Source organism: Rana temporaria, chromosome 2 (assembly GCF_905171775.1).
Source record: "Rana temporaria chromosome 2, aRanTem1.1, whole genome shotgun sequence".
NCBI lineage: Eukaryota > Metazoa > Chordata > Amphibia > Anura > Ranidae > Rana > Rana temporaria.
This window is the reverse complement of record NC_053490.1, coordinates 376,026,738-376,050,422: the sequence shown is the minus strand read 5'-3', so window position 1 is coordinate 376,050,422 and position 23,685 is coordinate 376,026,738. Positions and strand designations below refer to the sequence as shown.

Below are 23,685 nucleotides of genomic sequence, written 5' to 3'. Positions count from 1 at the left end.
GGCACAGGGCTCTGAAGAAATGGCACAGGTGGCTGTTCCATCAGAGCGCATGCGCCAGTGATTTCACTGGCTGCATGTACAGTAAATATCTCATAAACTGTGCATGTTTAGGAGCTATTTACACTACCTATAGGTAAGCCTTATTATAGGCTTAAAGAGTCACTAAAGGAAAAAAAAATTGCCTAAAATTAATGTCTGCAAGGTAGACAGACAGAAAAGTGTAATGATTCTTTTAAAAAACGAGTAAATACCTATTAAATTCCTTCATCTATATCACCTCCGGCATTTTAGTTTCTGTTCTCTCATTCACTTCCTGGTTTTCATCGCTCGTTCATGTAAGAACTACATTTCCCAGTATGAATTGCGGCACGCCCAGTAATTCACACCTCCTTGAAGTGGAGGTTCACCCGAAAAGTTAATTTTTAACCTTAGATTGATGCTCATTTTGTCAAGGGGAATCGGGTAGTTTTTTTTAAAATCGAAGCCGTACTTACCGTTTTAGAGATGCATCTTCTCCGCCGCTTCCGGGTATGGGCATTTCTACTTGATTGACAGGCTTCCGACGGTCGCATCTATCGCGTCACGATTTTCCGAAAGTAGCCGAACGTCGGTGCGCAGGCGCCGTATAGAGCCGCACCGACGTTCGACTTCTTTCGGCTACTCGTGACGCGATGTATGCGACCGTCGGAAGTAAAATTCAGTAGTATGGTTTACTTCCTCTAAGAAACTCAGAAATGGCAACCTATGTCAACCAAGAAAATGTGCTATTTGCATCCCTGATAAAACTTTAAAATGCATTTACAGTGATGAAAATAAGTATTTGAACACCCTGCTATTTTGCAAGTTCTCCCACTTGGAAATAATGGAGGGGTCTGAAATTGTTATCGTAGGTGCATGTCCACTGTGAGAGACATAATAAAAAAAATCATACATTGTGATTTCTGGATTTTTTGAACTATTTATTTGTATGATACAGCTGCAAATAAGTATTTGAACACCTGAGAAAAACAATGTTAATATTTGGTACAGTAGCCTTTGTTTGCAATTACAGAGGTCAAACGTTTCTTGTAGTTTTTCACCAGGTTTGCACACACTGGAGGAGGGATTTTGGCCCACTCCTCCACACAGATCTTCTCTAGATCAGTCAGGTTTCTGGGCTGTCGCTGAGAAACACGGAGTTTGAGCTCCCTCCAAAGATTCTCTATTGGGTTTAGGTCTGGAGACTGGCTAGGCCACGCCAGAACCTTGATATGCTTCTTACAGAGCCACTCCTTGGTTATCCTGGCTGTGTGCTTCGGGTCATTGTCATGTTGGAAGACCCAGCCTCGACCCATCTTCAAAGCTCTAACTGAGGGAAGGAGGTTGTTGCCCAAAATCTCGCAATACATGGCCCCGGTCATCCTCTCCTTAATACAGTGCAGTCGCCCTGTCCCATGTGCAGAAAAACGCCCCCAAAGCATGATGCTACCACCCCCATGCTTCACAGTAGGGATGGTGTTCTTGGGATGGTACTCATCATTCTTCTTCCTCCAAACACGGTTAGTGGAATTATGACCAAAAAGTTCTATTTTGGTCTCATCTGACCACATGACTTTCTCCCATGACTCCTCTGGATCATCCAAATGGTCATTGGCAAACTTAAGACGGGCCTTGACATGTGCTGGTTTAAGCAGGGGAACCTTCCGTGCCATGCATGATTTCAAACCATGACGTCTTAGTGTATTACCAACAGTAACCTTGGAAACGGTGGTCCCAGCTCTTTTCAGGTCATTGACCAGCTCCTCCCGTGTAGTCCTGGGCTGATTTCTCACCATTCTTAGGATCATTGAGACCCCACGAGGTGAGATTTTGCATGGAGCCCCAGTCCGAGGGAGATTGACAGTCATGTTTAGCTTCTTCCATTTTCTAATGATTGCTCCAACAGTGGACCTTTTTTCACCAAGCTGCTTGGCAATTTCCCCGTAGCCCTTTCCAGCCTTGTGGAGGTGTACAATTTTGTCTCTAGTGTCTTTGGACAGCTCTTTGGTCTTGGCCATGTTAGTAGTTGGATTCTTACTGATTGTATGGGGTGGACAGGTGTCTTTATGCAGCTAATGACTTCAAACAGGTGCATCTAATTTAGGATAATAAATGGAGTGGAGGAGGACATTTTAATGGCAGACTAACAGGTCTTTGAGGGTCAGAATTCTAGCTGATAGACAGGTGTTCAAATACTTATTTGCAGCTGTATCATACAAATAAATAGTTAAAAAATCATAAATTGTGATTTCTGGAAAAAATCTTTTTGATTATGTCTCTCACAGTGGACATGCACCTACGATGACAATTTCAGACCCCTCCATGATTTCCAAGTGGGAGAACTTGCAAAATAGCAGGGTGTTCAAATACTTATTTTCCTCACTGTATATAAAAGACTGCCAACAATGAAGATTGAATTTTTTCCTTTTGGATAGAGTAGGGAAGGAAAGATTAGAAGAGCTGATTTTGTTTGATTTAACAATACCCTTTATTTCAACAACAATCTTCCCATAACATGATATATGGATACAATGTATTATATGCACGTTTTTGTTACCTGTAGAGGCCTCCGTTGTCTAGACATACAAAAGCTGCAAAACTGGTACTGGGTGTCCCCATCTTGGAAGTAATATCGGCAGCCACAGAGCTATCATTTTACACAAAACTGTTTCATTACCCTTTGCTAACCCACCACCCAGCAACTACATAAAGTGTTAGGTAGTAAGGTGAGGGGGAATGCAGAGGTCCTGGGCCGGCACAGAATGTAATTAGTGTACTTGGAAGAATCAATGTCATTTTAAAGGCAAAAGGGTGGACATAGCAAATATTGTTTTGATTTTTTTTCTGTTTATGCAGTTTATAGGTTGTTAGTTGATGAATAAAAATTATTAATTGCATTATTGAAACCATCCTCCCTTTACAGTATTTTAACTGCCTAAATTTTTTTCACAGATATGTGGTGAATAAATATAACTACAAAAAATGAAATAATCTAAATGTACGTTCTTACCATTGCCACTCCAGGGAAGTGTAGGGATTCCAGCCGTTTGGGCAACAATTGAGGATGCAATTTTATCTCCTAATGCCCACATTGCCTGACTAGGTGGACCTGAAAAACAGCAGAGAAAACAAAACATTTATAACACTGGTTAATGACTGTTGATCAAGAAAGCTCAACTGACTTTTCGCTGGAATGTCAATTCAAGTTTAGTTTAGGAAGAAAATACACAGCACAATACAGGTTTAGCAACAAAATATAGGATGCAATAAAAAAAACACAAAGTGGTGACCACTGTAAGCCTTCGTGTCTTATATACAGTATCTCACAAAAGTGAGTACACCCCTAAGTGAAAATGTCCCAATTGGGCCCAAAGTGTCAATATTTTGTGTGGCCACCATTATATTCCAGCACTGCCTTAACCCTCTTGGGCATGGAGTTCACCAGAGCTTTACAGGTTGCCACTGGAGTTCTCTTCCACTCCTTCATGATGACATCACGGTGCTGGTGGATGTTAGAGACCTTGAGCTCCTCCACCTCCTGTTAAACTGCTGTATGGTCTTGGCCACCATGCTGCAGCTCCGTTTCAGGGTCTTGGCCATCTTCTTATAGCCTTGCCCATCTTTATGTAGAGAAACAATTTTTTTATTTTTCAGATCCTCAGAGAGTTCTTTACCCTGAGTTGCCATGTTGAACTTCCAGTGACCAGTATGAGAGAGTGAGAGCGATAACACCAAATTGAACACACCTGCTCACCATTCACATCTGAGACCTTGTAACACTAACAAGTCACATGAGGGAAAATGGCTAATTGGGTCCAATTTATACATTTTCACTTAGGGGTGTACTCACTTTTGTTGCCAGCGGTTTAGACAATAATGGCTGTGTGTTGAGTTATTTTGAGGAGACAGCAAATTTACACAAGTTGTACACTCACAACTTTACATTGTAGCAATGTGTAATTTCTTCAGTGCTGTCACATAAAAATGTGAGGGGCATACTCACTTTTGTGAGATACTGCATCTATGACCCCTTTAGGAACCACTGTAGGGCTTGTTGGCACCTTTTAGACAAGAGTAAAGTGTATATTGTATTTTTGGACACAAACAAGGCTCCTACTGAAGTTGTATTGCAAGATTTTTTTTGTTTGTATGTATTTTTAAACCACAACTTGCTTGACTATTCAAAGTCTGACCCTCCACTTCCCTGTTAAAAAGACTGACAGAAAACAAGGAATACGTTCTTAACATCTTGCAGCACTGGGCTTTCTTGCTGGATCCTGGAAAAGCTCAGGACCCCAAATCCCATAAGAAAGCACTATAACAGTGCTGACACGTCTTCTTACCTGATTTGGATCCTCAGCTTTTAAGACAGCTGAGGCTCAGTGACATCACCAAAGCTAAACAAGGCAAATGGGGGGTGGTAAGCCACAGAATAAGTAGACTTTGCATTTTTATGCAAGTTCCACTTTAAGCATAACAAAAAATATTTTACTTATGGGGCTAAGTGCACCCTTTCCCTATAACCTCCTCATTATATACAGGCTTATGAACAATATAAGAACTAACCTACAGAACCTTAATTTCATTTAAATGACATTTTCATGCAAGTTGGAACAGGTACATTTTTTAGGGGCAAATCCAGCCAAAAATCGTTTTTTTTACGTTTGGATAGCATAGCGGATGGTTAAGTGGCCATACAGTGATGTGGGATTGTTGCCAGGTCTGCCGGACAGTAGGTAGTAGCATGCGGTGAGCAGCAAGATGACCACACGGTGGTTTCCGGGACAAGCATGACATTACGCTGCCTCCATTCTTAAGTATGAGTCCTATGTAAGTCAGATGTTTAACTTGGGGATTGCCTGTATCGGTCACATGCCTGATTAAGGGGTCCTGCATGGCTCCAAAACGTCGGATTTAATAACTGGTTGAACCTCTTTTGGCAGCAATAACTTCAACCAAACGTTTCCTGTAGTTGCAGATCAGACATGCACAACGGTCAGGAGTAATTCTTGACCATTCCTCTTTTCAGAATGGTTTCAGTTCAGCAATATTCTTGGGATGTCTGGTGTGAATCGCTTTCTTGAGGTCATGCCACATCATCTCAATCGGGGTGAGGTCAGGACTCTGACTGGGCCACTCCAGAAGGCGTATTTTATTCCGTTTAAGCCATTCTGTTGTTGATTTACTTCTATGCTTTGAGTCGTTGTCTTGTTGCAACACCCATCTTCTGTTGAGCTTCAGCTGGTGGACAGATGGCCTTAAGTTCTCCTGCAAAATGTATTAATAAACTTAGGAATTCATTTTTCCTTCGATGATAGCAATCTGTCCAGGCCCTGATGCAGCAAAGCAGCCCCAAACCATGATGCCCCCACCACCATACTTCACAGTTGGGATGAGGTTTGGATGTTGGTGTGCTGTGCCTCTTTTTCTCCACACATAGTGTTGTGTGTTTCTTCCAAACAACTCAACTTTGGTTTCATCTGTCCACAGAATATTTTGCCAGTACTGCTGTGGAACATCCAGGTGCTCTTGTGCAAACTGTAAAACGTGCAGCAATGTTTTTTTGGACAGCAGTGGCTTCCTCTGTGGTATCCTCCCATGACATCCATATTTGTTTAGTGTTTTACGTATCGTAGATTCGCTAACAGGGATGTTAGCATATGCCAGAGACTTTTGTAAGTCTTTAGCGGACACTCTAGGATTCTTCTTCACCTCATTGAGCAGTCTGCACTGTGCTCTCTCAGTCATCTTTACAGGATGGCCACTCCTAGGAAGAGTAGCAGCAGTGATGAACTTTCTCCATACAGACAATGGCCCGGATTCAGATAGATTTGTCTATCTATCTGCGGGGGTAACGTATCTCAGATACGGTACGCCGCTGTAACTTTGGGCGCAAGTTCCGTATGCAGAAAGAACTTGCGCCCTTAGTTACGGCGGCGTAACGTATGTGTGGCGGCGTAAGCTCGCCTAATTCAAATGGGGATGTTGTGGGCGTGTTTTATATAAATTTAAGATGACCCCGCGTATTTTACATTTTTTGTGAACGGCGCATGTGCCGTCCATAAAATATCCCAGTGTGCATTGCTCCAAAGTACACCGCAAGGACGTATTGGATTAGACGTGAATGTAAATGACGTCCAGCCCTATTCGCGAACGACTTACGCAAACAAAGTAAAATTTTCAAAACTCGCCGCGGAAACGACGTCCATACTTAACATTAGCTACGCCTCATATAGCAGGAATAACTATACTCCGAAAAAAGCCTAACGTAAACGGCGTGAAAAAATGCGCCGGCGGGACGTACGTTTCTGAATCGGCGTAAATACCTAATTAGCATATTCCTTGCGTAACTATACGGAAGCGCCACCTAGCGGCCAGCGTAAATATGCAGCCTAAGATACGACGGTGTAAGACACTTACGCTGGTCGGATCTTAGGGAAATCTATGCGTAACCGATTCTCTGAATCAGGCGCATAGATAGGACGGCCCGCACTCAGAGATACGACGGCGTATCTGGAGATACGCCGTCGTATCTCGTATCTGAATCTGGCCCAATGTGTCTTACCGTGGACTGATGAACAGCAAGGCTTTTGGAGATACTTTTATAACCCTTTCCAGCTTTATGCAAGTCATCAATTCTTAATCGTAGGTCTTCTGAGAGCTCTTTTGTGAGAGGCATCATTCACATCAGGCAATGTTTGTGAAAAGCAAACCCAGAACTGGTGTGTGTTTTTTATAGGGCAGCTGTAACCAACACTTCCAATCTCATCTCATTGATTGGACTTGGCTGACACCTCACTCCAATTAGCTCTTGGAGATGTCATTAGTCTATGGGTTCACATACTTTTTCCACCAGCACTGTGAATTGTTTATATTGTGTGTTCAATAAAAACATGGTAACATTTAATTATTTGGGTGTTATTAGTTTAAGCAGACTGTGATTGTCTATTTTTGTGACTTTGATAAAGATCAGATCACATTTTATGACCAATTTGTGAAGAAATCCATATCATTCCAAAAGGGTCACATACTTTTTATTTGCAACTGTATGCCACATAATTGCAAGAATACTGCAATACTGCAAGTACCAATTCCCAGTTGGAATGATTTTCAGGACTTAAAATAAAAAATTATTAAAAGCAAAGTTTCTGTTATGTATACATATTTTTTGGCAATTTGAACACCTATTAGTTTACTTTTCCCTTTAAAAATGTTAATTTCCAGTTCTTACCCATAAACGCAATGCCATTCTTGTGTAGTAATTCAGGCAGTTTGGGATTTTCCGAAGCATGTCCCCATCCAGCCCACACAGCCTAAAGGAAAATAGCAAAACAATAGGTTTCAGAAGCATTAACTACCCAGCAATATAATGTATAAAGGCCAGGTTATGAACAATAATTCCTAATGTTTAACCAATAATTCCAACACAAACAAATAAAGTGTGAGGAAGTAGAGAGGAGACATTGCTGGAACTGGCAGCGAAGGAGTATGGTCATCGTATCCTCTAACACGGGAGTGCAACCGAGATCGTTATCTGGATTGTCCATACAAGCCTTTACTCCGTAGAGTTTAAAATCTTCATGCTACCTGGGGTCTTCTTTTAACTAAGAGACCACCGGGAATCTGGTAAGCAGATTCATTACTCGTTTGGTGGAGGTCTCTTCTTTTTCTTTTTTTGGATTGTCACTTACCAACATGGACTTTTCTTTTCATATTCACTGGTGAAAGGAGTTTTTTGCTTCCATTAAGGACTTTTTTCTGATAATTTGTTGTTCATTTATATTCATCATATTTTTCACGGATGATTTACTTTATTCGTTTTTGGACACATTTATGCATTTTTATTATGTGTAGCGCATCTTGTTTTTTCTCTATGTTTTTACTGTTTATATATACCCAGTAAGGTGCAGCTTCACTTTATCACATTGGATTGTTTACACATTATCATTTATTGTCTATCACTTAACATATTAGCGCAGTTGATTTCCCATTTTTTTCATATAACTATGTAATCCTGAACATAAATATCTTTATTTAGATTGACTTGATGTTATATTTTAAAATATGATTTCCATCATCCTATTTTATTATGCAGAACTATTGTCTCTACTGGAATAAAATATCAAAGTGCGAAGCATTGACATGTTTCTACTTATTGTATATGTATCTCATAATATGTTGCTTATTACATTTTGTTTGCTTTTTTTTCCCATGTAAAACTCAATAAAAATATTGAACAAGAAAATATCAAAGTGCTAAACTATATAAATTGTCATAGGTTACTACCTAGCATTCCTCTTTACCATGTCAGTATATGAAACCCATCATTAAAAAAGAGAAGTTTCGTTTTTTTTTTTTTTTTTTCATTTTTTTGATATCCATACTTACCTAGCTGAATGCAGCATTAGGCTGATGCTGCAGCTGTCCCCCGGAAATCTCTGCACTGAGAACCAAGCCACCGAACACTGCTGATGGCTCGGTTCTCACTCCTCCCCGAGCAGAGAGATGCTGACTATCAGTCATCATGGCTTCTGCTCTACTTCTCAGTGCTCATTTGAGCGCTGAGCAGTGGAGGGGCGGGGTGAGGCTGTCTCAGCGGCTCGCTAAGACTGCCATCAATCAGGGCAGCTGGTGGATCCAGACTTGAAAGTCGGGATTAGACATTGCCACGATTGACGTCAGTGACGTCAGTGGAGAGCGGACTTCAGACCGCTCTCCGCTAAAAACGCGTGAGGCCCCGTACACATGTCTGAGAAACTCGACGGGCAAAACACATCGTTTTGCTCGTCGAGTTCCTTGTGAAGCCGCCGAGGATCTCGGCGAGCCAAGTTTCCCCGTTGACTAACGAGGAAATAGAGAACATGTTCTCTATTTGGCCCGACGAGATCCTCGTCGGTTTCCTAGGCCGAAAGTGTACACACGGCCGGGTTTCTCGGCAGAATACAGCTCCGATCGAGTTTCTGGCTGAATTCTGCCGAGAAACCCGGTCGTGTGTACGGGGCCTCACTGGAGTGCAAAACTAATTGCACTCCAGTGACCCTTAGGAGAAGCCCAGCTTAAAAAGCTCAGGCTGGACTTCTCCTTTAAAGAAAGATATAGTCCATTTTAATCCTAAATTGCCCATTTCCCTGGCGGCAATGAAAATTCTTCAACTACTGCACTCAACAGACCTGATATAAGTATGGAAGTCTTGAATTCCTGCTGTCATGTATCGCACTATACTTGTTCAATAACTTAACACTATTACATTCAAGCGCCCAGAGGCGATTTAGTTTGCATGTGCCGCGCTATATAAGTCTTTCATTCATTCATTCATTCAGAACATCAGGATGCGGCCAGGCAACCAGCAGTTTTAGAAGACTAGGAATGGTGGCCAATACCGTTCTCAAAACACAGCTACATGCTTAAGAGACCCTGTAACCAACTTTAAACATTGCAAGCATAAGCAGAGAAAAATCTGGTATTTTAAAAATTCTCACTTTTAGGGTTTTTCCTTTTCAGAAATAAAATAAAAATGCTGTATTCGCTTGCCATGCGCCTTACAACTTGCAAGAAAATTGTACTTATTTAGGGGAGTAAATTTCTTAGCATAGCCCCCTCCCTTCTTGTACATCATGGCCCTTAATGTCTATGCTGATCCAGCTCCTTCGCTCCTCCCTCCCTAATTGAAAGGGAATACTATAAAGTAGCACTTGGGTGACAGCTCCGAGTCTGCTGACATCACATCTGGGTTGGTGCCCCCCCAACAGCAAACCAGGGCTTTTGGATGTCTATACAATGGAAGCTTTTACAGGTAAATTACATGGATAAAATATGTTAAATCCACATATAATCTCATGGAAATATGTGTGGAAATGACTACAGGGTCCAAACAATAATAAGCAAGTTAGAGGATCCCAGAGCAATCGTTTTCATATTTCCTTTCGGTGGCTACACTAAATAATTGCTGCAAGCTGAAATTTGATTTTATCAGAAGTGGTACATCACTAAACTAGTAAAATGTTTTAAATAAGGCCAAGGTAATTTAATAAAGACCAATGTAACCTAATCCAATATCTAAAACCTCAAAACATACAAAGATACTAAACCTTACCCACCTAAAAAAGCATGTAGAGGAGATGGCCGATTCTGATGTGGACAGAGTAGTCTTTACTTCACTTACTAAAGATGGTCATAAAAATGTATTTCAATACGTAAAATGCTCAAATTAAGTTGGGAACCACTTAATTCCTTAAAATTCTTGTTGCCTCAGCAATCATAATTTACTATTGAATGCATGTTATCTAAATTACAATATCAAAACTTACTATAGTACGGCTTTCATTTGTGAGCTGCTTTTTTTCTGTTTAAAATGGTCCTAAATTGGCAAAAATTATTGGGTCACATGAGGCTGGCAAGCTTACCAAAACTGCATTTCAAGTGTCAGTTTACCTCTTGTGTTCAAAAGATAATCTCAACCATGTATAGTAAAATTAAAAAATAATACAAAATTTGCAGGAAATAAAAGTAGGCAGAGGGTTTTTTCCATACTGGCGAACCTCTAGTGCCGTTTTAACCAACATTACCGTATATACTCGAGTATAAGCCGAGTTTTTCAGCACATTTTTTTGTGCTGAAAATGCCCCCCTCGGCTTATACTGGAGTCACCTTTTTGCGCCTGACCTCCCAGACTTTGGGGACCCGGTACCGGCCGGCCGTATTTCCCCTGGACCCCAAAATTGGCACACATAATTGAATGAATGAATGAATGGATGAATGAATGAATGGATGAAAAACTTATATAGCGCGGCGCATACGAACTGAATCGCCTCTGGGCGCTAGTTGTTCCTATCTTTCTAGACATCAAAAGAGCAGAGTTTTGATCTGTCTTCTGAAGGTTAGGTGGTTTTCCTCCAACCGAATGCTGGTTGGTAAAGCGTTCCATAGTCTAGGACCTTGTACCGCAAACCTTCTTTCTCCCTTGGACTTGTATCTAGCTTTGGGTATCTGGAGCAGATTTTGGTCAGTGGATCGCAAAACTCGATTGGAATTGTGGGCATTTTTCTTTTCGCATAGATATTGCGGAGCCTTCCCATGGATGCACTTATGTAGGGCCGAAACAACTAATCGATTAATCGACAACTAATCGATTATGAAATTAATCGATTACAATTTTCATAATTGATTAATCGGCCAGTAACATAATGGGGTTAAAACAACTAAAATTATCCCTTTATAGTACAAAAAAAAGCAAATTTATTTGCTCTTTTTGTACTTATTTTTGTTTTTTTAACCCCATTATGTTACTAAACATCTCAGGCCTGGGTTCACACCTCTGTTTTCTGGTGCTTTTTGAAGAAAACACACTACAGTTCATTTACACGTTTTCCTATGGGACACGTTCACATCCATGATTTTCAGCTGCTGCGTATTTGGAAAGGGGCCGAGACTTTTTAACGCGAAACGGTGCTATTTTTTTTTTTTTGGTTCAATATACTTCAATGGAGAAGCTGCAGAAAAGCATGTAATGTTTTTTTTGCGGCAATTTGCGTTTTGTAATCTGCCCAACAACAAATTGGCCTAAAAAATTGTAAAAATTTAATAATTGTTTTTTTTAAGGCTATTATCCGATTAATCGATTAAACGAAACAATAATCGGCCAACTAATCGATTATGAAAATAATCGTTAGTTGCAGCCCTACACTTATGCGTCAGACAGAGTGCTTTAAAAGCAATTTTTTGTCCTTTACTGGCAGCCAGTGAAGGGTTCTCAACGAAGGTGAGATTGATTCCCATGTTTTTTGTCCAGTCACAATTCTGGCGGCCGTGTTCTGAACGGCTTGCAGACGAGCGATCTGGTACTTTGGGAGTCCGAGGTAAAGGGCATTTGCATAGGCCAGTCTGGAGTTCACGATTGTTCCTACCACGACTGCTACGTCTTCTTTAGGAATAAATGGAATAAGTCTGCGTAGTAGGCGCAGCAGATGGTGAGATCTGCTGACTACTGACCCCATTTGTGCGTCCATTGTCATGTAGGTGTCGAAAATGACACAGAGACTTTTGACTTTGGAGCTAGGGGTGATGATTTTGCCCAGAATGTAGGCCACCCTTCCTCTACAAGTGTACAAAGTTTGTTGTCCGGGGAACCCAACCGATTTTTCAAAGCCGGGCACCCTTTCCATAGACTCACATGTTAAACGGTATTTTTTTCGGTGACCCGGTACCGGCCCCATTTCTCCTCTACAAGTGTGCAAAGTTTGTTGTGAGGCACAGTGAGGCATGCAGATGGACACCCTAGGCTTATACTCGAGTCAATACGTTTTCCCAGTTGTTTGTGGTAAAATTAGGTGCCTCGGCTTATATTCGGGTCAGCTTATACTCGAGTATATACGGTACTTTCAATAACATTTTCTAGCTATATTACAAACTCACACATTTTTGGTCTAGTTCTATTTAAGCATAGCTTAAAAATCCTGTCTAGCGTTCCCTTTCTTTATAATGTTAAGGATGGGAATGTGGCGTAATTTTTACCAAAATGAGCCCTGTCTGTACTGTGCTGTAAAGTAGATATGAACACAGTCTGTTCTAAACAAAGGGTTAAACATCTAAAGGCTTGGATGGTACATTGTATGCTAATGCACTTTTACACAAAAATGTCGCTAAGTTGGTCCCACTAATTGCGCATTAAAATTATTCAGAATAGCTTGCAAGCTGCCTATGCAGTTCTATGTATAAACCTGCTGCAAAGAAATATAGAAAAGTAAGACTTGTTTCTTATTATTTTTAGGTATTCTGTGTGAAAGGGAACACATAACCATAGTGGGGGTTTCTCAAATTTGACTGCAAAAAATTAAATGCACTTTAATTTGAGTTAAATCAGCAGGTAGACTCCAACATGCATATCACAGGGCTATTGGGGCTCACACTGCTGCTCTCTGATTTTGATCTGACTTTCAGTGAGATTATGTAGTGCTACTTGGACAAGGTTTGCATATTCTATGGCCAGAAACACGCTGGGATTTCACCGTAGTACAGAAATCTGTTCCAATACCATTCTGTGCTGAGCAGCATGATGGGAACAGACACCATTGAAAACAACGCGATTTCCACTGTCATGCAATTTTGTGCGACTCAAGTTACATCTACATATCGCACTAGTGTGCCCCAGGGTCTGGGTATGCTTCCCAAAACCTCAGCTATGTAACCTTTACCAAAATCACATCTGACAAGTGGATCTGAGAAATGTATAAGTCACAACAATTGCCTAGGGCAGCACTTTGCAGGGGGGCAGCCCGAAAAGAGTCCCGCCGGCTTGTGCTACACCGTTGGTGTAGGGCCAGTCTTATAGGGCGGACTGGGCTGAGAGGCGAATTAGTCTAGCGCCCCCACTGCTTTCGGTATGTGGGCGGCCGGAATTCCGCAACTGTGGGGGGGGGGCGCTGCTTCTAATTTTGACTAGACTATCATCCTGGACCACAAGCCGTCCTCCCTGTGCTATATGTTTTCTGCTGCACCATTGCTATGGCTATATCTTTGATAAAATTATCAGAAATTTGTGCTTAACCACTTCAATACCAGGCACTTATACACCTTCCTGCCCAAGCCAATTTTCAGCTTCAGGGCTGTCGCAATTTGAATTGCGCAGTCATGCTACACTGTACCCAAACACATTTTTTATCATTTTGTTCCCACAAATAGAGCTTTCTTTTGGTGGTATTTGATCACCTCTGCATTTTTTTTTTGCGCAACAAATAAAAAAAAGCGAAAAGTTTGAAAAAAAATATGTTTCTTTGTTTCGGTTAGTTTTTTTAGTAAATAAGTACCTTTTCTTCAATGACGGGCACTGATAAGGCTGTACTAATGGGAACCGATGAGGTGGCACCAATGAGATGACACTGATGATGGGCACATAGGCGGTACTGATAGGTGGCACTGATATGCGACACTCATAGGCGGCACTGATGGGCACACATAGGCGACACTGATGGGTACTTATGGGTGGCACTAATAGGTGGAACAAATGGGCACAGATGGGCACTGATAGGTGGCACTGGTGGACAATGGTGGGTGGCACTGATGACACTGGTGGGTGGCATTGCTGGGCATCACAAATTTTGTTTGTGCCATGATGGTGCCAGTCAGTGCCCATTTGTGGCATATGTTATGCATACATTATGGATACATTTGTACATGTGGATGGCCATGGGGGACTTAACTGGCCATCCACATGTTAGGTGCTTCCCTGGTGATCATGGGCAGCATCCTGGTGGTCCAGTGTGGGCATCCGAGGGGGGACTGCGCTCTCCTCTACTCGCGTTTGTCGCGACGCGAGTGAGGAAAAGCTGATCAACAGCTCTTCCTGTTTACATCGTGATCAGCCGTGATTGGACACGGCTGAGAGCCTCCGCCAGGAGGTCGAGATCGTTGTTGCAGTATGTCAGACTGGCACACCGTACCACCGATCGCCACGATGCACGGTGGCTGTTATCCTGCTGGATGTCAATAGACGCCCAGTCAGGATAACACAACCACTTCCCGGATGTCAATATGCTATTGACCGGGCGGGAAGTGGTTAAAGTAGAACTATAGGCAACAGCCTATAGTTATAGCCCCTGTCAGTTTATTTTTTACCATCACTGTCCCATTGCAGAGATTTCCCTTCACTTCCTGCCCCATAGCCAAACAGGAAGTGAGAGGGAATCCATTGCACCCCCCCCCCCCCCAGGCCCTCAGAACTAGTGTCCCCACTCGAAAATGTCAGGCCGGGTCAGAAAGGGGTGTGGCCTTGACAGAAAGGGGTGGGTCATATTTAAATTAGGGGGTGCACGAGTTTAGTCAGGCCAATGCAGCTCAAAACCTAAATACACTACTGGGCTGAACAGGTACACAACACCAATGGCTAGATGAAAAACTGAAGTGCTGTATGTAAAGATTTTCATTTGATTTGGCTCCTTTAGCAGAAATTTTAAGAATACCAAGGCTGACAAATCACAATTGTATTATTTAGAATCCTTCTAAAGAAAGGCTTTATTACCTGTACAGGGATCCTTTTAGCGATATCAAGAATAAGCTCCACATTTGCATAGTTATTGTTGTTTGGTCCTCCTGGTACAGGTACATAGTGATCAGCCATCTTAATATACTCTGTATAAAATAAAATTAAATTAAAGAACGCTGTTAGTCATAGAAGCTTGTTATGAAATTAAAAATCATATTGTACAAAGAGAACCATGCATTTTTGGTATTTATATTAAATCAGTATAGGTTTCTCTAAATGTATGTAAAGAAGAATATTGTGGGAAGAGGAGACAAAACCACAATCCAATAACCACAATCCAATAGGGGATTTCCATTTTTCCCCCCAGAAATCCCATTAAAATAAAACCATAGGATACTAGCAAATACCACCAACCTGCATTTGCTTTCAGGTCCTCCGGCGTCACCATGACAACAAATCGTATTGCCCTTTCATTTCGGAACATCTCGTAGGACCATCGTCTGATTGAACGCATGCATTTTACTGCTGCTATTCCATTATTAGCTATGAGTACCTGTTACAAAAGAAATAAAATATTACACTTATGCCGCGTACACACGATCGGAATTTCCGATGAAATTTTTTTTTTCAGTTGGCGTTTAGAAATAGAACATGTTTTATTTTTTTCTGATGGACAAAAAAAAACGATAGTAAATTCCTATTGTCTGTGTGCAACTCCGGACAAAAAAAAACACACATGCTCAGAATCAAGTCAACGCATGCTCGGAAGCATTGAACTTAATTTTTCTCGGCTCGTCGTAGCGTTTTACGTCACCGCGTTTTGGACGGTCGCAATTTGGTCTGACAGTGTGTATGCAAGACAGCTTGAACAAAATTCCGACTAAAAATTCCATCAGATTTTAGGCCATCGGAAATTCTGATCGTGTGTACGGGGCATTCGGTGCATTCTACCATAAGCCAGGGTTTGACTAATTTGCTTGGAATCTAGGAGCCAGCTAAAACAGTTAGGAGCCAGAAAACGCACCCCGTCCCGACGAGCTTGCGCGCAGAAGCGAACACATACGTGAGCAGCGCCCGCATATGTAACGGGTATTCAAACCACACATGTGAGGTATCGCTGCGATTGGTAGAGCGAGGGCAATAATTCTAGCCCTAGACCTTCTCTGTAACTCAAAACATGCAACCTGTAGATTTTTTTAAACGTCACCTATGAATATTTTAAAGGGTAAAAGTTTGTCGGCATTCCACGAGCGGACGCAATTTTGAAGCGTGACATGTTGGGTATGAATTTACTCGGCGTAACATTATCTTTCATAATATTAAAAAAAATGGGGATAACTTTACTGTTGTCTTATTTTTAATAAAAAAAGTGTAATTTTTTCCCAAAAAAGTGCGCTTGTAAGACCTCTGCGCAAATACGGCGTGACAGAAAGTTTTGCAACGATCGCCATTTTATTCTCTAGGGTGTTAGGATAAAAAATATATATAATGTTTGGGGGTTCTAATTAGAGGGAAGAAGATGGCAGTGAAAAATGGTGAAAAATGACATTAGAATTGCTGTTTAACTTGTAATGCTTAACTTGTAATACCAACGGCCACCACCAGATGGCGGCAGCTCACACATCTGGTGGTAATAACTTGTAATACCAACGGCCACCACCAGATGGCGCCAGCTCACACATCTGGTGGTAATAACTTGTAATACCAACGGCTCACCACCAGATGGTGCCAGCTCACAAAAAAAAATAAACATTTTTTTTTTTGTTTGCCCACCTTCCAAGCCAAGTCGCCATGGCGACCGGGATTTGTCGAGCCCTGAAATAAGCCCATATGATATCAAAACAGAGAATGACATACGAGAGCGCTCATCAGCGTCCTCGTGTTCACTTAGCACTACAAGCCGTCGCAGTGGCTGACGGTAGTTGAAGTTCATGCATTTATTGGAAATCATGAGTGAATAACGCAGCCTTACTGTCACACCAAGGGGTGGGAACTGATGGCAGGAGCTGCTACATGTTATACCCTAAATTTAGGTGGAACATATAACATGTTTCAAAAGGTGAACTTAGCCTTTAATTGAGATGATTGAGATGGGTGTGGTGTTCATAAAGTGCGTCTTTACTTTGGTATTCCTGTCCGTGGCTTGAGAAAATGTACTTTAAAGTTTTGCTGTTAAATTTTCACATTTTGTGAGGTATGAATAATAAATTTGAGTAGGTAAGCTGGAAACGCTTACTAAAGCCAAAATCTCATAACATTTCCTCTCCTATGTGACCCTTCCCCTGATCTTTCTGTCAAGATCGATAGAACAACCATCAGTCCATCCCTGCATATCAAGGTTCTAGGTGTAATCCTGGACTCTGAACTATCCTTTTCGGCCCCACATCCAATTACTGTACAAATCTTGCCGCCTCAACCTCCGTAATACCTGCAAAATACGCCCCTTCCTAACCAAAGACACCACAAAGCTCCTAGTTCCCTTCCCTGGTCATCTCTCACCTCGACAACTGCAACTCCCTTTTTATTGGATTATCTTTACATAGGCTATTCCCCATTCAGTCCATTATGAATGTTGCTGCCAGGCTCATCCACCTTACCAACCGCTCCATGTCGGCTACTCCTCTATCAATAACACTAACAACAACTTACAGAGCCATCTACAACTCTTCTCCCAGTTACATCACTAATCTGGTCTTTAAAGCGGGAGTTCACCCAATGATGTTTTTTTTTTCTCTTTTCCCCTTAGCTTCCTGCTCGTTTTGTCTAGGGGAATCGGCTAGTTGTTTTAAAATATGATCCGTACTTACCGTTTTCGAGATGCATCTTCTCCGTCGCTTCCGGGTATGGGTCTTCGGGAGCGGGCGTTCCTTCTTGATTGACAGTCTTCCGAGAGGCTTCCGACGGTCGCATCCATCGCGTCACTAGTAGCCGAAAGAAGGCAAACGTCGGTGCGGCTCTATACTGCGCCTGCGCACCGACGTTCGGCTTCTTTCGGAAAATCGTGACGCGATGGATGCGACCGTCGGAAGCCTCTCGGAAGACTGTCAATCAAAATAGGAACGCCCAGTCCCGCAGCCCATACCCGGAAGCGGCGGAGAAGATGCATCTCGTAAACGGTAAGTACAGCTCATATTTTAAAACAACTAGCCGATTCCCCTAGACAAAACGAGCATCCATCTAAGGGGAAAAAGTGTTATGTACGGGTGAACCCCCGCTTTAAATACCAACCTTTGCTCCTCCCAAGACCTCCTGCTCTCTAGCTCCCTCGTCACCTCCTCCCATCCTCACCTCCAGGATTTTTTCGGAGCCTCATCCATCCTATGGAACTTCCTACCAAAATCTGTCCGATTACCTCCTACTCGGTTTGCTTTTAGAAGATCCCTGAAAACCCTCCTCTTCAGAGAAGCCTATCCTGCCTTCACCTAACAACTGTACTTTTATTTTCTCCATCAGATCATCCCCCACAGTTATTATCTTTTGTGTTACTTAACAATCCCTCCTAGATTTTAAGCTCTAACGAACAGGGCCCTCTAATTCCTCCTGTAACGAATTGTATTTAAACTGTACTGTCTGCCCTCATGTTGTAAATCTCTGCACAAACTGTTGGCGCTATATAAATCCTGTTTATTAATAATAATAATAATAATAATAATAATCATCATCTTCTATACTTGTCACGTCTCAAGTTACTAATTTAGAAGATAGTATTTCAAATAAATTATTGAAATAAAATGATGGACTTAGCAGAGGAGAACCTGGAAACTAGAACTATCTCAAAAAACGAATATGTCCACTGGTGCTATATTGTTAGTCCTAGTTTATAAAGACAATAAATACAAATGTCATAGTTTCCCAAACCCCAAATTTGAATCTAGCTGGTAAATGGTGTGGCAACATGATCTTTAAAAAGGATCACTATGGTAAATCAATATATATACCTTTTCGATCACTTTATTTCCTCCAAAGCGAGTAACGAATTCAGCAGGGGAAGCGACTGTAAAATCTCTTTGTAAATCAATTTTTTTCCGTTCCCTACCTTGCTTGACCAGGTGCAACCCGGACATGCTAGGCCTGTAGATAAAAATGAAAACAAAGTATGCATAAATAGTAAAAATGTAACAGGTCCTTAGTGAATGAAAAGGCAGAATATATTTATTAAATGAGAAGGCCCTGAAGTTACTGAAAAAAAAAATATGTAATACACACGACCGTTTTTCGGGTTCTAAAAAATTACGTATTTTATGTCATTAAAAACAAACAAACAATCGTGTGCGGGCTCCAGACCATTTTTCACGATCTAAAAAATGGGCATTAAAAATTTCGAACATGCTCTAATTTTTCACGACGTTTTTAACTTTGACGTTTTTAAGGTTGTAAAAAATAGTCGTGCTCAGAAGCAAGTAATGAGACGGGAGCGATCGTTCTGGTAAAACTAGTGTTCGTAATGGAGTAAGCACATTCATCACACTGTAACAGACTGAAAAGCGCAAATCGTCTTTTACCAACACAAAATCAGCAAAAGCAGCCCAAAGGGTGGCGCCATCCGAATGAAACTTCCCCTTTATAGTGCCGTTGTACGTCACCGGGCTTTGCTAGAGCATTTTTTTTCCCACGATCGTGTGTAGGCAAGGCCGTTTTAATGATCGAGTTGAAAAAAAACGTTGTTTACTTTAGACCTTTAAAAACTTTGATTTTTAGAACCCGAAAAACATGTCATAAGCGTTATATCATACAGACTGAAAACGCAGCAGAATAGTGGAAGCTCCGGTTGATGACTTGACATCATGGGGTCAAATGTCTCCTTCCCAAATCAGACCTATTGAGCCGTGACATGCAGAATTTGACACATACTGGTCCTGGTTTTGACACATACTGGTCCTGGTTTTGAAACTCTTCCACAATGGCTGTTGGATGTATTGACTGTTAGATCTGCTATTCAGGTGACATAGTCTGGGTCCTGTGCCGCCATCTTGGTCCTCTTTAGCCAGCCTTTTCTGAGTTCAGGCAGCCAGCTTCCATCTTCTGGCCCACCTGCCAGGCTGTTCTGCGTCCTTGGCCCTGTAAATTCCTGGGACGTGTGACTCAAGTATCACAGGAGACTGCAGGACCAGGGATATGCCATTCTGGCCTAGGCCAATATGGTGGTGGGAGCAGGGCAGGAAAATAAATGAAAAAATAAATAAATGAACACATACTGGTCCTGGTTTTGAAACTCTTCCACAATGGCTGTTGGATGTATTGACTGTTAGATCTGCTATTCAGGTGACATAGTCTGGGTCCTGTGCCGCCATCTTGGTCCTCTTTAGCCAGCCTTTTCTGAGTTCAGGCAGCCAGCTTCCATCTTCTGGCCCACCTGCCAGGCTGTTCTGCGTCCTTGGCCCTGTAAATTCCTGGGACGTGTGACTCAAGTATCACAGGAGACTGCAGGACCAGGGATATGCCATTCTGGCCTAGGCCAATATGGTGGTGGGAGCAGGGCAGGAAAATAAATGAAAAAATAAATAAATGAACAAACAAAAGAAAAAAAAAATGCAATTGGGGAGAGTTAAGTGCCCTCCTTTTGGTAAAAGACAAATGCTATTTTTTTCAAAATGAATGGTTATTTTAAAACCCATTCTAGACACTATAGTCTACATTTATGTAAGGTTTAAATGTTCCTGTTTCAGACTTCTGCCCCATAAAAAAAAAAAAACAATGCACAATCAGGTAATGTTTCAGATCTAGGGCAGATTTCCAAACACTGGTCAGTTTTGTACCATCATAGTTAAAAAAAAAAAAAGCTTGTTTTGGCACGTAATTACAATAGAAGCTTGGTTTGAGAGTAAATTGGATTGAGAGCGTTTTAATAAATTTTGCCTTGATATACAAGCGATGTCTTGATATAAGAGTAGCGTCATGTCACAACTGAATATAAAAAAGAAGAGAGGAGCCTCTATGTGTAGCAATATGGTTACATTTATTGAAGGTACATCATTTAGCAACTTATTGCTACACTAATGCCGCGTACACACGACCGTTTTTAATATCATGGAAAAAACAAAGTTTTTCTCGACGTGATTCTTGTTAAGCTTGCCTTGCATACACACGATCGTGAAAAAAAATGCTCGAGCAAAGCACGGTGACGTACAACGGCACTATAAAGGGGCAGTTCCATTCGGATGGCGCCACCCTTTGGGCTGCTTTTGCGTTAGTAAAAGTTTGGTGAGAGACGATTCGCACTTTTCAGTCTTCATGCTTTTCAGTCTGTTACAACGTGACGAATGTGCCATCTCCATTACAAATGCTAGTTTTACCAAAACGAGTGCTCCCGTCTTACAACTTGCTTCTGAGCATGCGCGTTTTTTTCCCATCATTAAAGCCTACACACAACCGTTTTTCACTACGTGAAAAACAACGCCAAAAATTAGAGCATGTTCTAAATTTTAAATGCCCATTTTTCACGTCGAGAAAAATGCTCTGGAGCCTACACATGATCGTTTTTAACCACTTCAGCCCCGAACCATATTGCTGGTCAATGACCGTCACTGCGCCGCTTTAACTGACAATTGCGCGGTCGTGCGACGTGGCTCCCAAACAAAATTGGGCATCCTTTTTTTCCCACAAATAGAGCTTTCTTTTGGTGGTATTTGATCACCTCTGCGGTTTTTATTTTTTGCACTATAAACGCAAATAGAGCGACAATTTTGAAAAAGAGTGAATATTTTTTACTTTTTGCTGTAATAAAGATCTCCAAAAATATATAAAAAAAAAAATGTTTTCGTCAGTTTAGGCCGATACGTATTCTTCTACATATTTTTCATAAAAAAAAACGCAATAAGCGTTTATTGATTGGTTTTGCGCAAAAGTTATAGTGTCTACAAAATAGGGCATAGTTTTATTAATATTTATTTTTTACTAGTAATGGCGGCGATTTATCGGTACTGCGACCTTATGGCGGCCACTTTTGACACATTTTTGGGACCATTGGCATTTTTATAGCGATCAGTGCTATAAAAATGCATTGATTACTATAAAAATGCCACTGGCAGGGAAGGGGTTAACACTAGGGGGCGAGGAAGGGGTCAAGTATGGTTCCCTAGGTGTGTTCTAACTGAAGGGGGGGTGGGACTGACTTGGGGAAATGACTGATCGCTGTTCATACATTGTATGAACAGATGATCAGGCATTTCTCCCCCTGACAGGACCGGGAGCTGTGTGTTTAAACACACAGCTCCCGGTTCGCGCTCTGTAACAAGCGATCGCGAGTGCTCGCGCCCGGGGGTGAGCGGGGGGTGCCTTCGGCGGCGCGCACCTGCCCCTATTGGCTGATTCGCGAGATGACATATAGCTACGTGATCTTGTGCATCTGTGCCGACCTGCCGCCGTATAACTGCGGCGGCTGGTCGGCAAGCAGTTAATGACCAATTTAAAAAATTGCATTTTTCACGTCATGAAAAACGGTCGTGTGTACGCAGAATTAGAGGTGCTTCTCTTCTCTTTTATACTCTGCAAAAAAATGCTTTGATATACGAGTGCTTTGGATTACAAGCATGTTTCTGGAACGAATTATGCTCGCAAACCAAGGTTTTACTGTATGTGCGTAGAGCGTTTAACCACTACACTACCGGCCGCCATCAATTGACGGCGGCACGATAGCTCTATTGTTCTGACAGGACACGATGTGCGTGGCCGCCGGGCACCCGCAATTGCCCAGTAACTAAGCAGGACCGTGGATCTCTGTGTGTAAACACACAGCTCCACGTCCTGTCAGGGAGAGGAGACCGATGCTGTGTCCCTTGTACATAGGGACATATGAAAATAGAGGGCGCTAGACCACTCAGTGATAAATCAATCAATCATTGGTATAGTGATCATAATAAAAAACTTAACAATATATAATAATATTACAAATATAACAAATATATAGTGTCTCTATGTCAAAAATACACCCCCGCCGCTGTAATTCAGGCGCCCGAAAAGGGTCCGGACGTCTGAATAGGGGGTGGCAGAGGCGGCCATAGATAGATTCATGCAATGCATGAATCAAGTCATAGAGAGGGTGGATGGAGGTGGTGCCCTTGCGCCCTTAATGGACGCACCGCCACTGGGACCGATGCTGCATCCACCTAGGTGAGTATCACATATACACATTTATTTATTATATATATATATATATATATATATATATATATATATATATATATATATATATGTTTTATTTTTTTTTGTTTTTTTAAGAACCATGCTTTTTTTTGTTTTTTTTTAAATGCTCTCCTCCTCAGCAGTGTGCATTAAAAGCTGCAGAAAGCCAGAGGACAGGGACTGATGTGAATATATATATACATATAAGTACTGCATAGATTGACAACGCTTTATAAGTACCTGTAATAATATAGAAATATGAATTTGTATGACTCCTCCCAGAAATTGGAAATTCCAAATTCGGAAATTCAGAAATCAGAAAATTCGGAAATTAAAAAATTTGGCGATTTCAGAATTAACGAATTTGTCAATATTCTTTTAAAAACTAATTCGGAACTAAACGAATTGCACATGTCTAGTTTGTAAAGGATAAGCTTTTTTTTTCAATATATTTTTATTGAAAAGACATGTAGATACAACAATAAAATGCCAGAAAAATTATTTGTTGGGTGAGCATACTGAGAGACACAACCAAGTTCACAGTAAAAACAGCACAAGTAACCCAATTA

The 23,685-nt window shown here is 41.5% G+C and overlaps 1 protein-coding gene across 3 annotated transcripts in view; it reads right to left on the bottom strand.

The window, feature by feature from the left end:
* The window catches only part of ACACA (acetyl-CoA carboxylase alpha), a 510,335-nt gene that overhangs the window by 447,848 nt on the left and 38,802 nt on the right, over nucleotides 1-23,685 (bottom strand). For all 3 annotated transcript variants that reach the window (XM_040337823.1, XM_040337822.1, XM_040337824.1), the window contains 5 exons: nucleotides 18,934-19,066; nucleotides 15,410-15,548; nucleotides 15,032-15,141; nucleotides 7,250-7,331; nucleotides 3,029-3,127 (listed from right to left, as the gene is read on the bottom strand). In XM_040337823.1, the coding sequence (XP_040193757.1) occupies nucleotides 3,029-3,127; nucleotides 7,250-7,331; nucleotides 15,032-15,141; nucleotides 15,410-15,548; nucleotides 18,934-19,066 (563 nt within the window). The remainder of the gene's footprint in view (nucleotides 1-3,028; nucleotides 3,128-7,249; nucleotides 7,332-15,031; nucleotides 15,142-15,409; nucleotides 15,549-18,933; nucleotides 19,067-23,685) is intronic.